General features: G+C 37.1%; 1 protein-coding gene across 1 annotated transcript in view; it reads right to left on the reverse strand.

The window, feature by feature from the left end:
- Positions 1-21,190, reverse strand: part of RABEP1 (rabaptin, RAB GTPase binding effector protein 1) — a 52,996-nt gene that overhangs the window by 12,543 nt on the left and 19,263 nt on the right. The window contains exons 2-9 of the mRNA XM_075032500.1: positions 20,618-20,746; positions 18,261-18,464; positions 16,844-17,004; positions 10,313-10,432; positions 7,178-7,313; positions 6,243-6,421; positions 5,174-5,299; positions 2,186-2,653 (exon numbers count right to left, since the gene is read on the reverse strand). Of these exons, the coding sequence (XP_074888601.1) occupies positions 2,186-2,653; positions 5,174-5,299; positions 6,243-6,421; positions 7,178-7,313; positions 10,313-10,432; positions 16,844-17,004; positions 18,261-18,464; positions 20,618-20,746 (1,523 nt within the window). The remainder of the gene's footprint in view (positions 1-2,185; positions 2,654-5,173; positions 5,300-6,242; positions 6,422-7,177; positions 7,314-10,312; positions 10,433-16,843; positions 17,005-18,260; positions 18,465-20,617; positions 20,747-21,190) is intronic.

Below are 21,190 nucleotides of genomic sequence, written 5' to 3' on the forward strand. Positions count from 1 at the left end.
AAGCCCAGAATATTCTTCAAGGAACGCAGGAGTGCTACACACTCTCAGGTGTGTTGTGTGATCACAAAATATTACAGATAAAAGGCAGTGGCAGAATCATGTAATGGCAAGATTAAGTTTTTCTAAAAGTAACAGATAATGTAAATCAGCTGCAGGATATCAGCTTTTCCTGGCATGAGTCCCACTATTAGCACAAAAGCAATAAGCCATGACATGCAAGCGTTCATCAAGTCATTCAGTGTGTCCTTTTGAAATACATTACTTAATTACCTGTACAGAAACAGACATCTCTGAGAAAACCTTTCAACAGGCCATAGCATTTTTTCATGCAATTATTTTGTATTACAAATCAAATTATAAACACAATATTATGGTGTTTGGTTGGGGGGTTTGTGTTTTTTTGTTTGTTTGTTTCTGGGTCTGTGTGTGTGTGTGTGTGTGTGGTTTGGGTTTTGCTTCTTGGTTTTTTTTAGTTTTTCTTTAAATCAACACAAAGCAATTTAAAAGCAAGTCAGTTCATCAGCTCAGGACTTCCTTAAATCTTTTTCCTCCTGTAACTGAGCTTTGAATATTTGTCAATGGCATGTACTAATTTTCTTCTATAACAGTCATCAAGCTTTACTTACTTTTTAATACCCTCCTCCAGTATTTCTGAGGATCAGAGACTGAATAATTAGCTAAAAGACCAATTGGGAAAGAATAAAGTAGAAGACAGCCAGATTTAAAAAAAAAAAAAAAAAAAACACCAAACAAAACCAACCCAAAACCAAACAGGGAGGGGGTTGGGGGAAAGGTTGGGGTGTGCAGCAGGGAAACAAAGAGGAAACCAGCTGCCATTTTGAGATTATAACAGTTTTGGCCAAGGGGACAAATGAAAGTTTTATCAAAGCTCCAGCTGCAAGTCAGGTTTGAGCTGAAATCGTATTTGTATTTGCTGCCCCGTGTCGCACCCACACAGATTGGCATTCACATACCCTGCCTCCAGAAACATGTGGGAAGCAGCACATTTCTTCTCTGAATTCTAAGAAAGGGTTGGAGTGAAGTGTCATCAAAATGTCAACAGGGCAAGGAAATACTCAAGAGTAGAGGATTTAACTCAGCTCCAAGATCACGACACCATAATTTCTCCGGATATTACAAATTAGTAGCAACACAAAAAAAGCAACTTTACAAGAGGTTTGGAGAAACCTCCTAAGTAATGATTTGCAGATCAGTTGAATTCCAACAAGGTGAGGAAATAAAATATTGCTAGTTCTTAATGTCATCTGTCCTTTGCCTGGCCTCTTCTTTTTCACTGCATTCTCACATTACTTTTTTTTACCCCCATCTTGCCTTCCTTTTCACCCATTATGGATTGTTATCTTCCCCCCGCCTTTTCTTTCCCTGTAAAGTGTTACTTCTTGGCCTTTCTTCTTCTGCAAGAGTAACCACAGGAGCCCCACAATACTCCTCTTTTCAGCAAGAAACCAAATGCAAGCTTTAAACTGGCATCATATAAAGCTGCTGAAAAACTGACAGGCAGAACACCCAGAAGCAACAATTTCCTTGGTCACCCATACTGAAACTGGCACAGTGTTAAGTCTAATCTGCTGCTTGTCACTCTCAGAAATTGGCTTCTGATGATGCAAGTCCCCAACAACTTTCTGAAGCTTCCTTTGTAGTAGCTTTGTGTGTTATGCATATCTTGGCTGCTCATTTCTAAATTGCACTCCATGCACAATCCTCAGTAAAACTCCTTGGTGTACAAAACAGCACTGTTAGCTCTGCTCCTTTTGTTAATCTTTGCACCTTCCTAGTCACCCCAGTTGCACTATAACGTCTTTTCCTTAGCTTCCCATTTTCTCCTTTTCTTTGAGTTCTCCCATCTTTTTTCACCCTCACACATATTTGCAAGGTCAACAGCTATCTCTGCTAGACCATCCCCTAAGCATAAAAATATCCTGTATTTAGTAAAGCTGACCTTCCCACAGAGTCAGCCAATACAGTTCACATTAGATGTGCTTCACCTACAGAAGTATTCCAAGAGAGAAAAGTGAATAGCTACATATGATGCTACCTATTTCCTTCCGCATCTGACTCTGCGTAAAGTGAATTAGAGAGTTTTCACCTAGCAGACAGCCCACAATGTGCAGGCAGCCTGTCACGCAGGCAGCGGTCACAGCAGATGCATGCAGTAGGTACTCACCTCCTTCTGCAGTAGGTTCCACTCTGTCTCACTAACCAAGCGGTAACCGCTAGGAGATACATAAGCACTTTCTACGCCTTGTGTAACGCTGGAAAGAAGTGAAGCAGTCTCTTCTTGCTCTGGCGTCATTGCTTTGATTGCTTTTTCCTGATCTTTGGTTAACATGAACCCACTTGGCATTTGCAGAGACCCAAGAGAAGCTGTATCAAAGTTCTCAGACACTGAATCTGCTCCAACAAGTGGTCCAAAATCTGACTCATCCAGATTCCCAGCAGATTTTGCTTTGTTGTTGTACCCTAAAGCTTTGGACTGTAAAGATCCAGATGTCCCCAGACTGTCTGTTGACTGTGCTCTCCGTAGTCCATCTTTAAACATATCGTTATCTGATTTATTGAAAGATTCGCCAGAAGAAAGAAGCAAGTCTGCATCCAATGAATGGACTGAGCCATGGGTGCTATTGACATGCTCCTGGAAATGAAAAACAAGGAAGAAAAAATTATATACTCCATTCTAGAAGCATGGTACAAGAGGAATGCTGGACACTAATTATCAGACATGGAAAAGGCAAATTTAAATTGGCTTTGGCAAGAACATCTGATCACTAAGCTTAAGATGGCAGACAAAAGGATAGAGAACTGAAATGTACCAACTAGAATTAAAAACCAAAACAAACAAACAAGCAAAAAAGTCTTCTGTTAACAGAGTGCTTTTGTAAGAATCCATTTTCCTGCCAAACACACAGTCATCTTACATCTTCCAGTATTTGAAACCAGGTGCTTCTTCCACTAAAGAGATATACTTGCAATACCACTTCTAGAACTATAATCTACACAACAGAAGGCAAATACTCCACAAGTGAATTCAGAAGTCTTTCGTAAAACAAAAAACTTTACATTAACATAAAAATAAATGGAGAATGATACACTTAAAATCTAGTCTATACTGACAAGTGACTTCTTTCTTCTGCTTTGAGTGTCTGACAAAATATTGTAAGAAAAAGAAGTATTTTCTTAAAAAGATTATTTGTACACAAAATAAAATGAGAAGGGTAAAGGCTGGGCTTAAACAGAAAGGTATCCTGGGGAATGCCAATACCAAAAGCCACACTAAATATCCTGTGACATATATAAGGCACATTAAGTCTCTTGATCTATTTTTATTTATTTGTAGCACTGAAATGAGAGCAGTAATGATTTATTTAAAAAGCATATGACTGCTTTCAAGATACCTTCCAATATATTATGCACTTCTGCTTTGCCATTAGACATGTAAAGAAAATAACACTGAAAACAAGCCTCTTGAGAAAAATAATACTTTCCAAAATAGGTCCAGCAGACACTAGCAGGTAGCTGATACTTCCATATAGGTGTTTATAACATAACTATATATTATTTACTACTGTTTTTATTACTGTTGTAAATGCCTTGTTTTAATCATTTTTAGGCATAATATTTATATTTACATGTATACATGTGAGTTCAAGTTCATAACAAAAAAGTCAAGAGAATATAGACATATAAAATTGCACCTTCAGACAACAACTGTTTGGTGATACAGTTAACAATTTGTTTGTATTGCAAACTGCTCAACAGACAAGAGCTCAGAAGTCAAATTATGACAAGTTGTAAGATGTGACTGATAATATGATTCATTACCACTTGTAAAACACATCCTGTACAGTTAAAAAAGGTCATAAATAGCAACAAAACCAAATCCATAAACAAAACCAAAATCACTCTGGAAACTATGCCCTTTCTCAAAATGTAAAACAGTATGTCTCATTTGCATATCTGGATACAGAAGTGATGGTATGCAATGCAGTATTTGAAATGGAAAGTTGTATTCTTACTGTCCTTAATGTAGGATAAAGGGTAGAACTAGATCTCAGCTACATTTAGATGTTATGATTCTGAACATCTTTCTGCATTCTGAACTGTTATAAATCATTGATAAGAATAAAGGGCAGACTCTAGAAGTATATACTTTTTTCCCTCAAAAAGGATAAGCAAAACAGGGAAAATACTGGTTCACACTGAATTGTGTGAACCAGTCTCTTGAAGCTTACATAAGCTTCTATAGCACAAAACTTGGTTTGTTTTTATTAATTTGTCCCTATTTTGACTTACAAAACCAAAATGGAACCTGTCAGATGATCAGATAAACAAGCAAAATGCAGTGGAAAAGGATAAGTAACTGCCCATTTTGATATTGTTTCCAAGTTCCAACCCATGTGCTCATTGGACTTGTTTCCTCACAAGCTTAGGCAAATTTCAAATACAATTTCAGCTTGTCCCAGCGTATGACTATCTACAACACCCAAATGGCTTGCTAACTAATGACATCCAACGTCATCACTTTTTCTGACTGTTATAATGGGTTTACTAATATAGCTCAAGCAGCTTCCACAAAAACTTGGTGCTGAGACCCAGCTACTGGCTCAACTAAAAAAAGCTTATTTTTGGTTGCTGAACAGATGTGGCCAAAAACCTCAACTCGCACAGTTCGATGTAGCTTAATACACACAGACACATACATCACACTATTTTGCACATGCTAAGCAACTGGCTAACTTCGCAATCAGTGATCTTGGACTTGTCTAACCAGTGTAAGCTTAGTACAGAATTCAACAAGTAGGTTAGCAAAGTAGCTACAATACACTTGCTGAATGTTCAGATATAAATGGTTTAATTCTGAACATTTAGGTATGTTAGAATGTGGTTACATATCCAAAGAGAATATTACTGCAGTTAAACATCCAGTATGTAAAAGGTAAATTACAGTTTTTAACAGCACCTCTCAGGATTGTAAAGTATTGTCTTCCAAACTTTATTAGAATTTATATATTCAAGTGCAAGTCCAAAGATTTTTCATTGCTGAGTAAGAATTAAGTGCTACAGAGACTAAAGGGCACTAATTTTGCATTTGTAATGAACACCCTGAGGAATGCACGAGTGCTCAAAGTTGCTTTGAACTATCCAATTGTTTTACCTCTTCATTAGAGAGCTGGGTAAGGGCTTCCTCATGGGCTAGAGAACATGAAGCTTTCGTTTCATCATCTGAATCTTTTTGCTTCTGCTCCTTTCTCTTGCTAAGCCTTTGCTGATCATCTTCTTCCTAGAAATCAGTAGTCAATAGAGAACACATATAAATGGGATTCAATTTGCTGTAGTAGTCATGATGTTATATTTTATGATAAATTAAGCTACAAAAGCAGCACTGGAAAAGATTATTTTGGTTAAAAACCCACTACTTATCACATAAGGATTCTTTGGGTTAAAAATCTAGTGTTCATTTCACAAGGCACGCAAACTGACTTAAATAAGAACTTACTTTTCAGGTTTAGCGACCAATTCACATTGTAGAATAATTTTATTCAAAGACATATTACCTAGATAAAATTCTTATTATAGGGATTACCAAATAAGTAACAAAAATAGCTGTTACACTGGTTATTGTATAGAACCTGATAACATATTTGCATCACTAACAGCCCCACTAACAGCACATTAACCAAGAAGTGCCTTGATCACTCTAAACAATGGACTATAACATATGGAAAAAGAATCAACAGAAAGACATCATAGAACACTAAGTCATAAAGCATGTACACAATCACTTGCATAAGCTAATATAAAATGAAGCTCTTAATTTATGCCTGAGCTAGATACTGTATTGGAAAAACCTAGAAAGAAGTGAAACTTGCTATCTTAACATCCTTACCCAGATGTTTTGCATCATAGATGACTGTTTCTTCCTCCAAGATTAACTTCTGGATATTATTACTTTTTCATTTAACAATATTGGAAACATTACTTTTAAAGTTACTATATCAATTAATATTAAAATATTTGCACAAATGGAGAGTTTCTGTTTTAACTGTTGGCTGTCATTCAAATGAAGAATTTCTATTAAAACTGTCAGCTATCATTTTTTGAAATATTAAACACACTTAAATAACTTGCTCCAACACGTGATTTCCATACCTGTTATATCACATTAAATTTACAGTATTTAAAGAAAAAAAAAAGGGGGGGGGGAAGGGAAAGCAGCAAGTAACCTGATCCTTTTTTTTCAGTTCTTCAACTTGTCGGAGCTGCTCAGAGGTCAGAACAATTTCCATACGTTGCATGTCCCTCATCAGCAAACGCTGAGACTCCAAGAACTGGTCGTTGGCTTTTTGCCATGTGTGTTTCAACTGGTTGTGCTGTTGTCGCTCTTGCTCTAAGAGATGGCAGACTATTCAAAAATAGAAAGAGTCATTCTGAACCAGAATTTTTTTAACCTCTTTTCCAAAGAGAAGCATTTTCCATGAATAAAAGTAATCATTGCTCTAATCAAGAACAGTCAGGCTTTGTTCAACAACTATTTAGGATGAAATAAGACATCTCCTTAATTCCCAAACTTGGCTTTTGATTAGGGATGTCTTACTGACAGTTTAAGATACTCTAATTAGAAGACTAATGCCTTAACTTCATTCATGAATTCTAATAGTTTCTCAAAGGACTGTCTTCTACGTTGCTATTTATTTCAACAGAAGGTTCCATTTTTCATTCATCTACAGTGATTCTGTGCTGTACTGACATGCATGTACATTTATTCATCCATTCCACCACCAGGCACTCAGAATTGACATACCTCAGGGAGACATATCAATACATTGTGGAAATAAAGCTCATAATTGTACACAAATAAAAGACACAAGTAAAATCACTTTAATAAGAAGGAAACTTGCAATACTATAAGAACTTAGCAGAAATTCAATAGCATCCCTCAATAGAATGAATGGCTCTGCTATTTTTCTCCATCATAAAAGAACTCCACATTCAACTCTGTAAACTTTTTAAGGGCTTTCACATTTAAAAGCACTGCTTCCTCCTCCCACAATTTCTTTAAATCCAATTCAAATAAGAAATCAGAAAAGAATGAACAACTATGTTGGTTTTTTGCATCCTTAACATTAAATAGTCAAAAGGATTGTTATTAAATAGGTACCTTCATGCAGTTCTTTCCGCAACTTCTCTGCATCTTCTTGCAGGACTGATTTTTGTGTGTTGAGAACAGCCACATACATCTCTAAGTCTGTCCTACATGACTTCTCAGCTTCCAAATAATGGTTCAGTTCTTTAACCTGAATAAAAAGAGGGAAATCTACTATCACAGTGAGGGAACACTCTCAGGCATTTCCTTTTTGTTAGGCATTATAGTGTGGCCTGTTTGGGTAAGGTACAGGTGGCTGAAGGACAAGTTTATTTCTAGAAATCACAAATATTCAACTACCAGTGTGCAAGCAGTACTTGTATTCATTTCTGAATAATTACTCATTAGAATTCCTCTAAGTCAAACATATTGGTATATCATAGTTGTAACAGCTGGATCACAACAGCAGCGGCACTGAGCACAGAGATGGTAGAGGCAAATACCTAAGAAGAGCAGACAATTAAGCAATCCTTTAATCAGTGCTGATAAGCCAACAACTAAGCAGGATGTGGAGATGGTTCAAAATAGAGTAATAATAGTAGTCAGAAAACATGACTATGAGGCAAGCTTGAATTAAACCAGGGATGGTAAGCCTAAGAAGACAGAAAACTTGGGGACAGACAAGAAAACACGCATTCAAACCTATGAAAGACTGCTACAAAAAGAAAGGAAAATCTGTCAAATGAAAAGTAATAACATCAAAAAAGACTGAAGAAATATACTAGGATTTTTTTCTTCTTTTTTGTTTTTTAAATAGCAAAGCTAAAGAAGAACTCGAATGAATATCCTGCAGAGATTGCAGAATCTCCGGAGAGAACCTTTTAAGATAGGGTAACATAAATACCTGTCAAACACGATGCTTGTAGAAATGGATCCCATCTTGGAGCAAGGAACGGGTTGAACAATTTCTTTATGGCACTATTCAGTTTTATAGTTTGCTGAGTCAGGAATCACAGGAGTTTTTATTTTAAAGGAAACAAAAGCCTTCAGGCAATTCCTAACTGGCTCCACAGAGCTGCTGTTCATCTTCCTCAACACGGTATGGGAGCCACAGACACCAACTCAGAGTTCAAGACAGCCCTTAGGCTTTAACTTGCCATCGATGGCAGGGACAGCTTCTCCTGCCCTAGGATATCAACTCTTCTATCTGCTAGGATTTTAGCCTTTGAAATAGAAAAATCTGACTCCCAGAGAATAGCCCTCGGGAAGGATGGACGCGGGGAGAGGGAGGGAAAAGAAACACATTGTTTTCACTAATCCAACTAAATGCTCCACACTGAGAAACAAAATTCCATGACTCAAGCAGGTCTGAGGGATTTCATCACAACCAACAGAAAAGCCAAATATATTGCTCATTCTGCACATCAGTCCTCATACCTGTCTAGTAATATAAATCATGTAAATAATACCTCGCATTTTTATAGCGCCATAGATTAAAGTACTTTTAACAGCTTACTAAGTTTGTGCTTAAACATCTCCTTGCTAGATAGAAAATAGCAATTCTTTCCCATTAAGCTAAAAAAGGTGACTTGAAATAGGACTATCGGCAACTTCAGACAGAAGGGATAATGAAATGGAAGTGACCAGAGGTAAGAATTAAGGGCCTAAGTTATTTTCTTTGGTAAGAATCACCATCTAAAGTGAGATTTCTTTAAAAACAATCCTCCAATAAACTGGAAGCATGGATAAAGTGATTATTCTCTTTTTTTTTTTCCAAGAGATGTGTGCTTGTGTTTTACTCATCTCATAGAATGACATGCTCAGATTTTGGAGGACTGACAAAGACACCAACACAATTCCTGGTCCTGAAACACTATCAATTTTACTCAGGCCTTGCCTGTACGGAAAGAGGGAGACAAGAACAACCTATGATTTTTAAAACCAAATTCAGAAAAGTTCTAAGAAAAGTTCTAGACTACTCTTAAGAACAGAAGAAAAGATAAAAAGGAGAAAAAAAAAAAAGCATTCTGAAAGCAAGCAAGCAAGCAAGAAGAGAAGGTTCATGTTTTCTCATCTTCCCCAAATTCATCCTGGCAATGGAAAGGAAGTATTATTTGCATCAAGAGAAAAAGCAGAACTACCCGGAGAACTATTATTCCTAGGAACATTTCAATCTCAAAAATTTGACCTATAAAGCACAAAGAATCTATGAAGAAGGAAAACACTCAAGCATGGACTCTCAATCTAGTACAATTTTTTTAGATTGTTAAATGAATTACACCATTCTCATAAATCTCAGACAGACCTCCAAGCTGGGATAAAAGGGGAAGGGGGGGGGTAGGGGGGGGAAGAGAGAGAAAGAATTCTAGCAAGTGATGAACATCTATTTAAATGATTTAAATGAGAATACAGAAGACAAGGAAGGTATTTATTTATGTCTTACAAAAATCCACATGGTAAGCTACTCTGCAATTTCAGCCTATTTGACTTCCCAAGATAAAATACTTGTAACAGAAGACATCTTCATTTCTGTATAAAACAGTACAGTAAATGCAACTATCTTACAGTGATGTAGATATTATTTACCCTTCACAGCTGATGAGAAAGTTCAACAGGGGTTCTGACACAACTGAAGAATACAAGATTGCTAGATAAATCACTCACATTTATTTCTTGGCAGCAATGACCAGTACCCCTTTCTATGAATCTGAGATTTGCTTAAATTTTAAGATATAAAAATTCTGATGATATTGCCTCAGTTTTATGCTCAGGATTAGAAAATGAAATATAGCAGATGCTGGATGGAAGTAGATTAAAAGAATTCTGCCAAATGCAAATCTTTCTTTGCCTGCAAGCATGACAACAATCTAAAGGCCAGGCTGTTGGAGAGGTGCAAAGCAGCTATTTTTCTAGAGCTTTTTCTTTTTTTTATTACTAGTAGACCTGAAGCCATGAAATTTAAGCTAAGCATAGATCACACGCACGCACACACACGCGCGCGCGCATATGTAACACAACCCTCAAAACAGAAAGATGGGAAAACATATATAGGCCAAATATGTTATTTGAGCTACAGGAGGAAAGATGTATTGTGCATGAAGAGTTTCACAACACACCTTTTTCTCTCTTACAAAATTTTACTTTACTTATCTGCATCAAACTAGCACAATGCAAGATATAAATTAGGGTACGGTTACAATTCCACCTCACCTTTGATGCTTCTAACTCTTTTATTTTTTCTTCAGCTCCTGTCAATTTCTCCTTTAGCGCTGCAATCTCTTTCTCCATAGGCATCACAACCGAACGCAGCTTCTCAGCATCTTCCTGGGCCTGAAGTTAACACAATAAATTATGAATAACACATTATCATAGTTTTCACCACAACAGTTTCCATTATCAGAGACATCTGGAGAAAATGTCTATGCCAACAAAAATAGCTGACTAAACTTCCACTTTCAATATTCGCCTTATTGCTATTTATTTAGTTCAGCAGTCCTCTTTACAACAACAGGCCGATACTACTCCATTCATAAAATGTAGCTAAATTTTAAATCCATGTATGGATTAAGCCACGAATATCTGTTTTTAAAGAGAATGTTAGTAAATCTATCACTCTTGATACTTGGGAGAAAATTTACAGACCAGGCATTTTAAAATACGTACACTTTTCTGTTATTAAAGGCCTAACTGTCCTGCAACTTGCTGCCACATAGCACATAAAAAAAAAAAAAAGTGTAACACAAGAACTGCATGGTGAGTTATTGGCCATTCATTTATTTACTCATGAACTTAACAGAAAAAGGATCTGCACAGTAATGCATAGTGTAGCTTTGTTCTGTTTTGGAAGACCATTTTTCAACTTTAAATTATTACGGGTGTAGCATCAGGTTTGGGTGTTACTGTACTAAATATTTCAAAACTATATACAGATAATTTATTAAAACCCCCATGATTTTTTCAAAAAGTAGTTCTGAAAAAGATCAAAGCAGGGTAACAGAATGAGAAGACTGATATGGGGGGTGTTGGGGGCAGGGGGTGAAGAGAAAGAGCCAGGCAAATATAGCAAGAATTAAAATGAGAAATAGTGTTCAGTGTTCAAATTCAGAATTGCACGTGTCAAAGAGTAGCCCGACTTCGCCATTTCTTAAATGCTCTGGCTTTCCTTCATGGATGCACTAAAAACCTTCCAAGTGAAAGTAACAGCTCCCATAGACTCTACAACAGCAAGCAGAATGCCTAAATATTCACCACAGTAAAATTCTTCAGGCCGTGAAGAATTTAAGCAACCTAATTTGTTTTGTTTTATGTATGAAGGCTCAGAATGCTCAATTGTTCTCTGTCTTCTACTGGAGGAACTCAGCAGGGGAAGGAAGGCAGAGAACCGTGTCCCAAAGCCAAAGTTTCAAAAGATGACACTTTTCCTAACCTGATCAGCAAACACAGCCGCTAAAAGATAACATTCATGTCTTGTTTTAAATCTAGACTAGAATGCAGGTCCTAGGGGCTACTCATTTGACTTTCAGTTTCTGGTAAGCTTATTGACAACTGTATTCTGAGCAAGACTTTCAGGAAGAAAAATAGACAATATTTTTAACCATTGAAGCTTTCTAAACTTAAAATGAATAGACAAAATAAAATAATGTTGCAATACCTGTCAATTATACAAATGCTACCAGGCCCTTGGGCTCTAAAAAGCTTTAAAGAAAACTCTATAGACAAAACAAAACTAAATTTCTTCATGTTTCATTCACTTCTGCTACATTTTGCCACTGCTAGTTTGCTTGTCCAAAGAGTACAAATAAAATCAGTGAGGAAAGCGAGGGACATCACATGACGCAGTGAATTCAATACCAGGGACATGTGACGGTGTCACATGTACATAAATACCCTGTCACTTGCAGCCAGCAACTCATCAGTCACATTTTTTGAACAGATGGGAGCAGGAGTTCAACTTCAAAGATTGCTGTATATTTTATTTATTATATCAGTTCTATTCATTTAATGCTACCTATAGCTGGCTCATATGGACTAAAGATAGTCCAACATTTTTAAGACTGTTGAATAAGCTTTTTCCTAATTATTCATGATAACTGCAGGAATATTTCATCACCAGTCTGATTTCACATGGTTCAACACTGAATATAGAGCAACAAATGCATCCATGTTGGAACCAACCAGTTCAGAGAAACAGAAAGTTCTCTGAAAGCAAAATCATATTTGTTGAACAGCAACCAACTGGAAAGACAAAACTGTATCAAATCCCACGTGACAGAAAAATTGCTCTAGCTTTTACTGCTTGGTAAACAGAGCTGAAGTTTGACACTATGGTTGCAACATATTACAAATGTTTCCTTTAAAAAAAAGGGCCGGGGGGGTGGGGAGGTTGAGGGGGTAAGGATCCATATTAAAGCTCAGTATGATACTGAACTAAACACTCAGAAGTAGCCTTTATCTGCTAACAAAATGAGTGCTGGTCACTGGGTCTGCCTTTGAAGGTAAAGTATAATTACCAAGATGCCCAAATTGAGGTTGAAGTTCTCACTCAAACTTCTAATGAAATATCTATCCTGTCGAAAAATGCTACATAACGATACTGTCACATGTGGCAAGAGGTGCCACAGCATCACATTTCCTGTATTAAAAGGCGTTATTCAGACTCTTCCAGAGGTGTGATCCTTAAAATGTTTATTTCCTTCAAACTTTTTGCCCAACTAATTTGACTGCCAAAGACCAAGGTTTTACACCTTATCAGCTTGTATTTACTTGTGAGCTAATTAAAACCAAAGCACCCAAACCACTTCTGCCCCAGCAAAACCTGCTTCCCCCAGCACAGCAGCTGAAGAACACACTGCAAGGGATCCGCAGATTACAGCGTGAAGATGACACGACAGAGAGAACATGCTAAAAATGAGTCCAAGCCACCACACAAAACATTGCATTGCTAGCCTGAACGTCCTTTACTGTTACTCTAACCAACGTTTTCAGAATAAAAATCTGGCTAGAGAAATCTCAGGCATTACTGTACCTGAATTTGTTCCTTAAAAACAAGACAAGCAGAAAACACAGACACAATTTGAGAATCTCTCTTTAAAGTAGGAGTAAACCATTCAAAGTTCCTCTAAATCTATTCCGCTGTTCTTTATCATTACCAACAAAAGCAGCTTACTGTACATCAGATGTTATGGCCAACTCTGTCACAGAAATCAGATTACTCCCCCCTTCCAATTTCCCCTCTTCTGACTAGTAAGCACACTTCATAACAGGTGGTTTGTCCTTTCTTGCTCTTTCTATATGCAAAATAACCTGTTCTGCAGATTTCTGCTACTCAGAGTTTGACACAACTGTGCTAAGAGGAGTCTTTATAGTCATCACAGCTCCAACAGCAAACCAGATCATTTCCTGAATGGAAAATGAGGTCTGAATAAAAAGGGACTAGCCAAATTTTGCCAGTGGGCAGAACTGATTCCCACCAAGTCATTGTCCAGAGGGAGCCCAGTCATTCCCAGGCAGAGAACTTGCATGGAAGTACATGCTACTAGAGCTAGACTGCTTTTAGCATCTGTGATAAAAAAACCCAAACCTATCTGGTATTACAACGCAACAGGAAGATAAAGAGATTTTTACAAATCACCAATACATTTTCTGAAAGATGAATCACTAGGTAAGCATGCTTATCATTAGAACAATTTACCTTTTTTGAGTTGGAAAGGGAGATTTATAGAAAATCCACAGTTTTCAGCACAGATTTCTTAGAAATCATTGCTTTATGATAAAAATCACAGAACACACAAGTTTTCTACAGAGATTTGGCAATTTGCAACTTGAAATATATTTACATGGAAAAGCAAAACAGCTGCTTGAAGACAAGTGCATGTGTTCCACCAGACACACTCTGACAAGAGGATGCTCAAGAATGCCAAATGCCAGGTTTGCAGGCTAGACTTGGATAACTCTGGCGACCTAGTCACAGTCTAGTAAATACAGCTCAAAATAATATGCTTATCAAAACATTACCCACCCGCTCTAAGCAATCCCAAACCAGGATAAAAAACATGCACACTGGAAGCCTGATAAGCACACATACCAAAGCTGTACAGTCAACCAAATAAATAAACTTTAAATTCAAAGACATATTTACAGAATTTGGAGCAACATTTGTTATCTACCCCTCATCTCCTTCAGAGGAAAATGTATGCAGACAACAAGCATAATCATTAGCAATTACGTGGACACAGTATCAAATTTCACTGATTTTCTTTGTAGTTTAAAATGGATTCTATAGCTAAATTGAACACAACTGAACTGAGATATCATCCAGTCAAAAGAGCCAAGAAGGTTAGCGTCCTGGACTGAAACATATGGCTTGTAATCTTTTCTCTTCTCCGTCCATTCTTCTCACCTCACCTCTCATTGAGAATGCTAGACAATGGTATGGTTTTCTGCTTGTTTTAAGAAATGTGATATATTATATGCTGGTACAGCATCTACTTACAATCCAGAGAGCAAAGTACTTTTTTTCTTTTTCACTCTTTTGAGATGTTTGGAGATTCCTTAGAACTGGCTAGAAGATTAAGATATTTTTTTAAAACTTTCCAAGTTTGTGCCTTAAAGTAAAATAAATCCATCCTTATAATGGAGCACATAAAGATGGAGGACAAATACAACACTGTCGGCTGGAAATGCCATTTTGCGTAAGGAATTGATCACAAGTCTTCAAACAGCACATCCCAACTGATCAAGAAAACTCCTCCTTTCACACTGACTGCTGAGGCACAAATATTCATTATTTTGCTAGCCAAACACAGCTTTTTATGGGCTTGGGGTTTGCTCGTTTGTTTTTAGGTAAAATTGAACATCCTTTTCCTAATTGCGGTCTAATTCTTAGTCTCCTTGAGGAAAAAACTCACAGGTTTGATGGCAAAGAAGATTAAAAAACCCATGCAAAGCAGTTTAAGCAATTATTTCAAGCTGCACTCTGAAGACCGCATTTCCCCCTCCCCCTCCTATTACATAAAGTACATGTTCCTCTGCTTTACAGGCCTATAAAGCTTTCCAAGCTCATATTAATCAGAGATTAATAAACCAATCACCTTTTCCTTTAGGATCACAAGGGATATTTATTTCCCTTTTAAAGGAGTATAGTTGAAAATGCTATTTATCTGCTATACTAAACTTCTAAATGCTAACTTGCACATAGTAAAGCCACTAAGCGTAGGTGAGCTGCACTGTCATTTGAGCTACTTGCAACTCCAACTGTTACATGATCAGTACATTCAGACTAAAAAAATAAAAGCGTTGAGATTTTAGTTATTGCAAAGACTCTCTCAGTCAAGAGAGATCGTTTTCCGAAAATTCTTATTGACAGTTTGTTGGTAATGCACTGCCGGGACTTTTACACTATGAACTCTGCATCTTCTGGGTTGTTTCTACAAGATTCACCACACTGATTCAATTTTGAACCTTCCTTTCAGCTTCGACCAAAGTCTTTTTTTCTCTTAATAGGGCTAAAACCTTCTCTTAAAAACAGTTTATGTCTTAAAACTCCAGTGGCAGTAATTCTGTAGTCAGAACATTGCCAAATAGGCTTTACTATGACTCCTACCTTTATAAGTCAGGAGTATATGAAGAGCAGTCTAACTGAATACCAAACAGCAATTATGCAACTACAACTAGCAACATTCAAGAATCTCTTTATAAGTCTCAGGAAAAGAATTCCAATTTGCAACACTAATACTGATTGCTTGTTACAACATAGTAAAAATAGGTAAAATACTTATTATGTGGAACGTTTGTGATATTCAATACTGCATTTCTTCTGTTGACAGCAAGCAGAAACAAGGAAATGCAGTGATGTGGCAGATTATCAGATGTTAGTCTATTCTTTTATTGAATATACGATCATTTATTACACTAAAATTGTCTTAGAATAGCTTGAACACTACTGTAAACCTGCTGAGAAGACAAATTCACTTAAATGCAAGTTTTTACAATACGATAAACAAGATCTTAAACCATTCATCTGTTACAACAGATTCAGTTTCCTTCCTGCCTGAAAGTGAAATACACCAAATCTTCAAACTCAAAAAAAAAAAAAAAAAATTCAACACAAGGCACCTCAATCTACTTCTATGAACTCTTCTAAGTCACAGATCTTTGATCAACAACAAAATCTTTCCAAGCTCCAGGGCAAATATCTTTCATCATCTAGAGCCTGTTGTTTTGTGACAGCAAGGTTCTGTATTTCCTAGGAAGCCAGTAGTACTCTGTTGCACAAACATGGCTTACCTTAAAGAAAGACGAAAGACATTTTAGATATAGTGCCCATTAAAAACCTCAAAAGAAGTCTGTAAGATCTGAGAAAAGGAATAAAGGTGCAGAAGTGTAAAGGAAACTATAAATCTGCAGTCAAACCAGAAAAATCTAAAAGGGGCTTTACTTGAGCTCATTTGACATTATGACAAGAGACTTTACAAGGCCTCCTGCTTTTACAAGCTGAAGGCCAAACCTTACCATCTTCTCAGGTGCAATCCTCTTACTGAATCCACATAATCAGGCACAATACCTTTATGGATTCAAATGCAGGATTAGGTCATGATGACTTCCATGAACAAAGAGCTGAAAGTTGGCAGAACGAGGCTATGTGTATTTCTGAGGAATTATAGCAGGCTGTAGAAATGAACTCATGCATAACAACACAAGTGTATCTTGAAACAGAAATTGAAGAACTAGATTTCAATGTACCTTTTTCATTTCATTTTCTAGGTTTTCTTCCTCTTGACCTTCAGACAATCGCCGCCTTAACTCAGCTATTTCACGTTCCACATTTTCTCGATATTGATTCCACTGAGCTCGCTCTTGCTCCAACCTGTGATGATACTGGAGCTCATAGTCACGAACAGTCTCTACAAAACAGCATTTTCAAAACTTATTTTCCATGTAAGTTAAAGACCAGAGCTTTAGGAACTCCATCTCTAATCAGTCAGTGATTTATCATAATTGATCAAAACTAGGACAACAGTGAACTCTTCCTTCCTCTCTCCTCCCTTTGACTCCTCACCCAAAACCCAACTACATTAAGCAAAACATCCAAAGGAACTGCATCTCAATTTGTACCATCACTAGAACACAAACAAGCAAGCCCCTAAAACCATCTAACTCCTAATTTCAAAATAATGTACATGTCTAACATCCTATTTGGCAGCATATTTTGCACCTCCAAGCACATACAAACTTCCAAAACCCTACTTATCTACTCCAAAACACAAAGGAACTAGAACTTCTCACATAGTTTTCATTTCCCTATTATTACTACTACCCCTTCAGGTAAGGGGCTGTCTTTGTTTACATACGGACAGCAGCTGGCACAACTGAGCCTTCATCTAAGTTCATGTATCTCTGTAGATCATAAATAAACAGAAATTTGTGTACTGCATATACATGAAGATTTGTCTTCTCTGGGGGAAAAGCATAATCAGTTGATGGAAAAACTCCCGTCAGCCAACAGGCTGTGGGCTCAGGATACTGTGAATCCTGTTTGTGAACCTTTAAGAAAACAGCCAGTTATGGCAACATTTTGTCCCCAGTTTACATCCTGCATGTTGTTCCTTGCACATAGTTTGTCTCAGAAACATCAACAGCTGTGTGACATGCAAACATAACAAATATTATCTCAGAACTATAAAGAAGAAGAAAAAAAAAAAAAAAAGACCCACAATCGATGCATGTTCAGTCACTAGCCTGGGGAAAAGTCCATGTGATGGTACTGGAGGGACACTGAACTGTCTGACAGCAGAACTATGTTTACACAGAAGAAAAGAGAATCATGCTGTCAGTCTAAAGCTGTTTTCAGACTTGTCAAATTACATGCATTATACTCATCTTCATGGAAGGATGAAGTATCACAAAAATGCTTTGCATATATGTGGGAGCTCCTATTTCCAAGATTCCTTCTAAATTCTATCCTCATATTAACAGAAAAGAATCACCAAGCTCCTTTTCACAAACTTAGGAACTACACTTCATCCGTCACTTCTGTAGCCCAGTTTTGCCAAGCCATGAAAAGCAGCTATCCATATCCTGTGCAAGGGCAGGCACAAATCACTAAACACATACTAAAGAGGTGCCTGATCTTAGTGGTAGCAGCTTGCCGGGTTGTTACCTTTCATAATAGCTTGTAGTGAAGCTACTTCTTCTTGCCACTGTCTCTTCACCTCATCGATAGCTTCCTGCTTTGTATTCTCAGATACAGTAGCTATAGCTTTGATGTTCTCCATTTCAGCATGGGCTTCCATCAGCTGGGTCCGCAGTTGTCCCAGATCATCTTGGGCTGCTTGGAGCACTGCATTTTGTCTTTTCAGGTCCTCTGAAAAGAAGTATTATTTACATTTAGCTTGATTAATAAATTCAATCTGTACTTCAATCAAAGTATCCATTGTTGCTATGGCAAAGAACAGTACTCTAACAATGGCGTGAAGGAAGCACTGATGTTAAAGCATCTACCCATAACAACAGAACAAATGTTAGCAGGTATCTTTAGGGAATATTATTTCTTGACTTCGCTTGCCCTTGCCTTTTATTAAAAAAGTACCTTCTCATGGATGCAGCCACAAAGCAGACACTGTAGATATAACCTATGAATCAATATACCTGATGAAAGTGAACTGTGCTTTTAATTAGTTCGTTATTATTTAACTCATTCTGGTAAAAAATCTGGAACAGATAAGAACAGACAGGAAGCCAGTTCTTGCCCCATTTTTGGCACCAACTTGGTCCCAAATTTGGATGGATCACTTCCTTGAACAGAAACACTCTGTGACCACTACATGGAGCCCATGTAAGAAAACTATGCAGCCTAATTTGCTCTTTACCATGGCTTTGCTAGAACTGAGCTTCTACTAAAAAAAGGGATACATTCAATGGAACATCCACTACTTCTCTAATTGTTGCAACTATAAACAGAAATGAAACCAATTTCACATTATCCTCCTGAGTTTTCTGTTAATCTGAGGCAAAAAGCTCTGGAAGATATATATATATTATACAACTAATTCCGAAAGCACTAACACAAAATATAGTTTTATGCCCATATAGCTTATTTCAGTGGCAGTCACTTTTAGCAGAAACATCTGGCCAGTGTACAACAAACATCAAGCTATGTCCATGTATTTCCCCCAATATCAAAAAGCTTAATCAATCCTGGTGCCCAACACCTTACCCCTTGATAGAGAATATGGAACCCAGAACTAATCGGGTACTCAAAAGGGCATTAATCCTCATGTAAAAAAAACAAGATCCTGTGGTATTTATATTACTTAGTTCTCAAATGACAGTATTAAGGATGGGTTGCAACAGTCCCAATGTACATTTAGGAAAGGGTCTTGGAGAACAGGGAGGGCAAAAAAGCTTTGGCGAGGGCTGGGGCGGGGGGGAGAGAAAAGAAAAGTAATTGCTTGTATATTCTCCTCTGGTATCCTTTCACTTCAGTACATGTGAAACCTGGATTTTATTTTTTCCCTCTTCACTATTTTTATTTTCTATTTTTCAACTGTTCTGAAAAGGGGGAATTATTGCTGATCTCATCAGTAGTGTGTTGTATCTTAAATTTCCTTTCATCTAGCTTCTAGAAATACAAAGAAACAGGCCTTCTGTATGATCTGATCTTCATTATGCCTGTTGTATTTCTGCCCTCATAAGCTTATAGAAGCAGCTGCAGTCTTAATGCATTATTTTTTGGCTCTACTTTCACATGTTAAGGACAGGAAAATCATCAGGATTAGAAATAAATCAATTTTGCTCTCAGAACAACAGCTATCTCTACTTTCCAAATCTTCATCAGATATTTGAGCTCATATGGTTCAAATTTTCCTATAAAGAATGTTATTGAAATAGATGCCCTTGGCTGGTATTAAAACTTTTATAATGTTTGTCTGCTTACATTCTACCTCAGATGGAAATTTAAGACAAATTAATACTACATAAAAAAAAGCTAGTCACAAAGTACAAACAGCACGCTATCTAGACTATGCCTTTCTACTTACCAGATCAGCTGCTGAGAGAACAAGCACACCATGACTTCAGAAAGTTAGAATTAAAACTCAGTGGCGGTGTTTCTGAGTGTACATCAAGTTGCTTTGCTAACTCCTAACCAGGCAGGCAAATCTTTAAATTTAATTCTAAAAATTCATTCTAGGAAGCTAAATAGCCACCTACTGAATTTTACTCTCTGCTTGTCTCTTCTGTTATTATATCTGTTTAAAAGACTACTGTCATTTTTCCATTTTTGGCAAATCAGACAACAATGGCTTAACCCACTAGCCATGCTGAATATGCAGTCAACTATCCCAGCAGAAAACCCCCTTAAATCCTAATTATCCTTAACTAAAAAAGAAAAGCATGTGGTGTGCATGGGTAAATGGGGAATAGTAGTTGGCATTACAAAGGTTATTCTTCATACGGGGATTAACTGAAGATGAAGTTTTATAAACTTCAGAATAATTCCAAGAATTGAGAACTTACCTTCCTTAGCCAAGTATAACTCCTTAAATTTTGCTCTCTTTTGATTAAATTCTTGCTCAAGTTGCTGCTTTGTGCGCAGAAATTCTGCATTGACCTTTTCCAATTCTGCTACTCGCTGTAGAAGAGCAACTAAAAATAAAACAGAAGATAAGGTATGTCACTAACAGCGAAGGCATCCCATTCTGCAAGTTTGAGGTTTGGGGCTTATTCTTTTAAAAATATCTTTACTCATTAGCTCAGATGTTGCCCCATGATATACCAGGACAACTAGTGAGAGTCCTTTAAGCAACAAAGGAAGATAAGTTTTCTAGACTGTAGCACCAAATTGTAATTAGACATCGTCACAGCACTAGAGGTGCATGTGGCAGGGAATTCCGTAGAAAACAATCAATTTCTCAAAGAAAACCACAATTTTCTATATACAATGAAGGAAGAAACGGAAAAAAAACAGCACCAGAATTATTTCTATTGGTGCTTCTTTCCAAAAGACTGGGAATTTAGTCAAGAGGCACAGGAACAGTGTCTGAAGGCTGAGCAACAAAGCTCCAAGTTCTCAAAGGCTATGGTCAAAGA

The sequence above is a fragment of the Buteo buteo genome, chromosome 7 (genome assembly GCF_964188355.1).
Source record: "Buteo buteo chromosome 7, bButBut1.hap1.1, whole genome shotgun sequence".
Taxonomy (NCBI): domain Eukaryota; kingdom Metazoa; phylum Chordata; class Aves; order Accipitriformes; family Accipitridae; genus Buteo; species Buteo buteo.